General features: G+C 54.2%; 1 protein-coding gene across 1 annotated transcript; it reads left to right on the top strand.

Annotated features, from left to right (window-relative positions):
* The first annotated feature begins 330 nt into the window (after window positions 1-330).
* Window positions 331-1,330, top strand: LOC123170099 (protein synthesis inhibitor II-like). The gene is made up of 2 exons (XM_044587943.1): window positions 331-387; window positions 542-1,330. The coding sequence occupies exons 1-2, from the start codon at window positions 331-333 to the stop codon at window positions 1,328-1,330; spliced, it is 846 nt and encodes a 281-aa protein (XP_044443878.1).
* The last annotated feature ends 1,270 nt before the right edge of the window (window positions 1,331-2,600 follow it).

The following is a 2,600-nucleotide window of genomic DNA, read 5'->3' as shown; positions in this document are numbered from 1 at the left end:
GTTTCCGTTGTGTTGCAATGCAATGCAACAGAAACTTGCGAGATCTCGGAGGGTTGGGTGCTTGCTTGCTTACTTGCACCGTGCAGTTAACACTTGTCCCAAGTAGCAGCAAGGCCGGTACGGTGCATCCACTGAAACTCTTGCATATGCATGCGCTCTACGCTATATATATGCACTACACGATCTGAGTAGCCTATCGCTAGCCTATCTCTCTCTCTCTCTCTCTCTCTCTCTCTCTCTCTCTCTCTCTCTCTCATACATCGTTCTTCGAACCAGGTAAGCTAGCTAGGAGACGATCGATAGAGATCCATCACGTACTACTACGCTGAGATGGCGTTGCTTTTCCTGTTGCTGGCCGTGCCCACCAGTCCCGGTGCAGCCTTCGACGTTGACCCGTTGAAGCCCGGGCAGTAAGTAGTAGCTCCTCCTCCTACTCCTTGCAATTGGTTGGGTTCGGTTCGGTTCTTCTAGTACGTACGTGCTTTTCTTCTTCCTCATCGATCCATGTTGCTGATGGATGCATATTTTTGTTGATTGGCAGGCTTGGCAGTACCCGAATGACCACAAGGTGGTCAATGACAGAGAGGCCAACTCCATCTCAAGCTACAAGGCCATGATTTCGGAGGTGCACAGCTTCGGCGTCCGGACCAGCAAGTACACGGAGAAGGGCTTGCCGATCCTCGCCAGGCAAACCAGCACCCCGAAGCCGGACCGGTGGCTGATGCTGGAGCTCCGCGGAGACGGCCATGACGAGATCATGCTCGCCATACGAAATGACAACCTCTACATCGAGGCCTTCGCCAACAGCTCCGGGAAGTGGCACACCTTCGCCAACATCCGCAACCTCATCCCACGGGCCACCATCCTCCCCTTCAAGGACAGCTACAGGGGGCTGGTGAACGGGCACGCCAACCTCGGGATGCTGGAGCTCGGCAAGGAGACCACGCTCCGGGCGCTCCACGAGTTGGCCGTGTACAAGCAGTCAGTTGGCGCCGACACCAGCTGCGTCTCCCGCGCCCTGGCCATAATGGCTGTCACCTTCTGCGAAGCAACGCGCCTCAGGCCAATCCAAGACTACATCCTGCCCAAATGGCTCTCCGGTGGCGCCACGATCCAGAAACCCTTGTATGTGGTGAGATGGTCCGACATGTCCTGCGCCGTCCTTGTTGCGCGCCAGAAAAAGGGACGCTACGACGGGCCTGAGGCTGTCAAGCTCAAGGACGAGTTGGGCATGACAAGCCTGAATGAGGTCGTCGGTGCCCTCTCTCTCATCCTCTGGCCCAAGGACAACTCCTGCGACTCAGGCCCCATCACCTGGCCTAGGGCATGAGGCATCTCAGTGCATGCAAGAATAATTAATAATTAAACTAGCTACTCATGCATGCATGCCCTGTCAATGCCTCCATGGTTATAGTATCAATTTATGTAAGAATAAATTGTTGAGTTGCCACTCAAACTCGCTCCATGAAATGTACGTACGTACGTGCGTGTTCCTCCATGATATGTATGCAGCGCCTCATCATGTACTACATCTATCCCTTGATATATATGTATTATATTTCCAGTCTTGAATCTTTAGCTGCCCCCCCCCCCCCCCCCCCCCCCCCCCCCCCACCTCTCGTGTTTGTTTCTTTTCTCCATGTACAGCAACATCCTTTCTAGTTATGCATATGCATGCATGTCCTGAAATGCATGCTACAGAGAAGCACACTAGCTAGCTAATCACGTCGTCAGTCCACAGATCCATCCGCAGCACAACCACCCACTTCCAAGGTTCTTTTCCTTTTCCTTTTTTTGAAACTGAATCCAGCTGCATGCACACAAATTAATGAGAAGGCACCATAAGATTACTTGACAACCAGAAGGGATGCAGATGGTGAAACAGCAACGGAATTAGTTAATATAGCGAGGAATTTACCTGATCGAAAGCAACTTACCAGCTGGTTATTTCAAACTTCACCTTTCTAGTGCAAACTACCAAGTAGTAGTAGCTAGGCAAACGGGGCAAAATGAGATGACAAGAGCACATATTCTCGCTCAAATGTGCAACCCGCAGAAAGGAAATCAAATGGCTGAACTTGGAGGAGTGCACCTTTCTAAGCCAGCCACACATTACCAAATAACACATGAGCAAGTTTACAATAAAGTCCCCCGCAGGCCATATTTTAGCTCCGGCGTCAAAAAATCGGCCCAGTCGCACCCCAGGAGCTTGTTTTTCGCCAGTTTGGGCCGAAACTGGTGCCGGCGGACCAAGTCCGAACCCGGCGCGCTGAGGGGTGCCCGGGGGCGCCGTGGCAATCGATTTTGGCACGAACGAACAGCGGGCCTGCCGAGTCAGCGACCCCCTCCTCGTCGTCCTCACAACGCCTCGGTTTCCCGCAGGGAATCAATGCCAAGGCTGCCGCCGGTCAGTCTTCCGCGGGGATTCCTCACGGGCGGCGCAGCGCCCCCTCCAGCCACACGTACACACGACGCCCCCCCCCCCCCCCGGCCGCTATATAAAGCAGTGCCTCCCTCGCCGGTGGCCGCACCCGCAGCCCCCCTCTCTTCCCATGCACAGCCGCCGACAAGCCCTTCCTCTCTCTCCCTTCTCTCCCTGT

Source organism: Triticum aestivum, chromosome 7D, assembly GCF_018294505.1.
Source record: "Triticum aestivum cultivar Chinese Spring chromosome 7D, IWGSC CS RefSeq v2.1, whole genome shotgun sequence".
Lineage (NCBI taxonomy): Eukaryota > Viridiplantae > Streptophyta > Magnoliopsida > Poales > Poaceae > Triticum > Triticum aestivum.
This window is presented reverse-complemented; position numbering and strand designations above follow the sequence as displayed.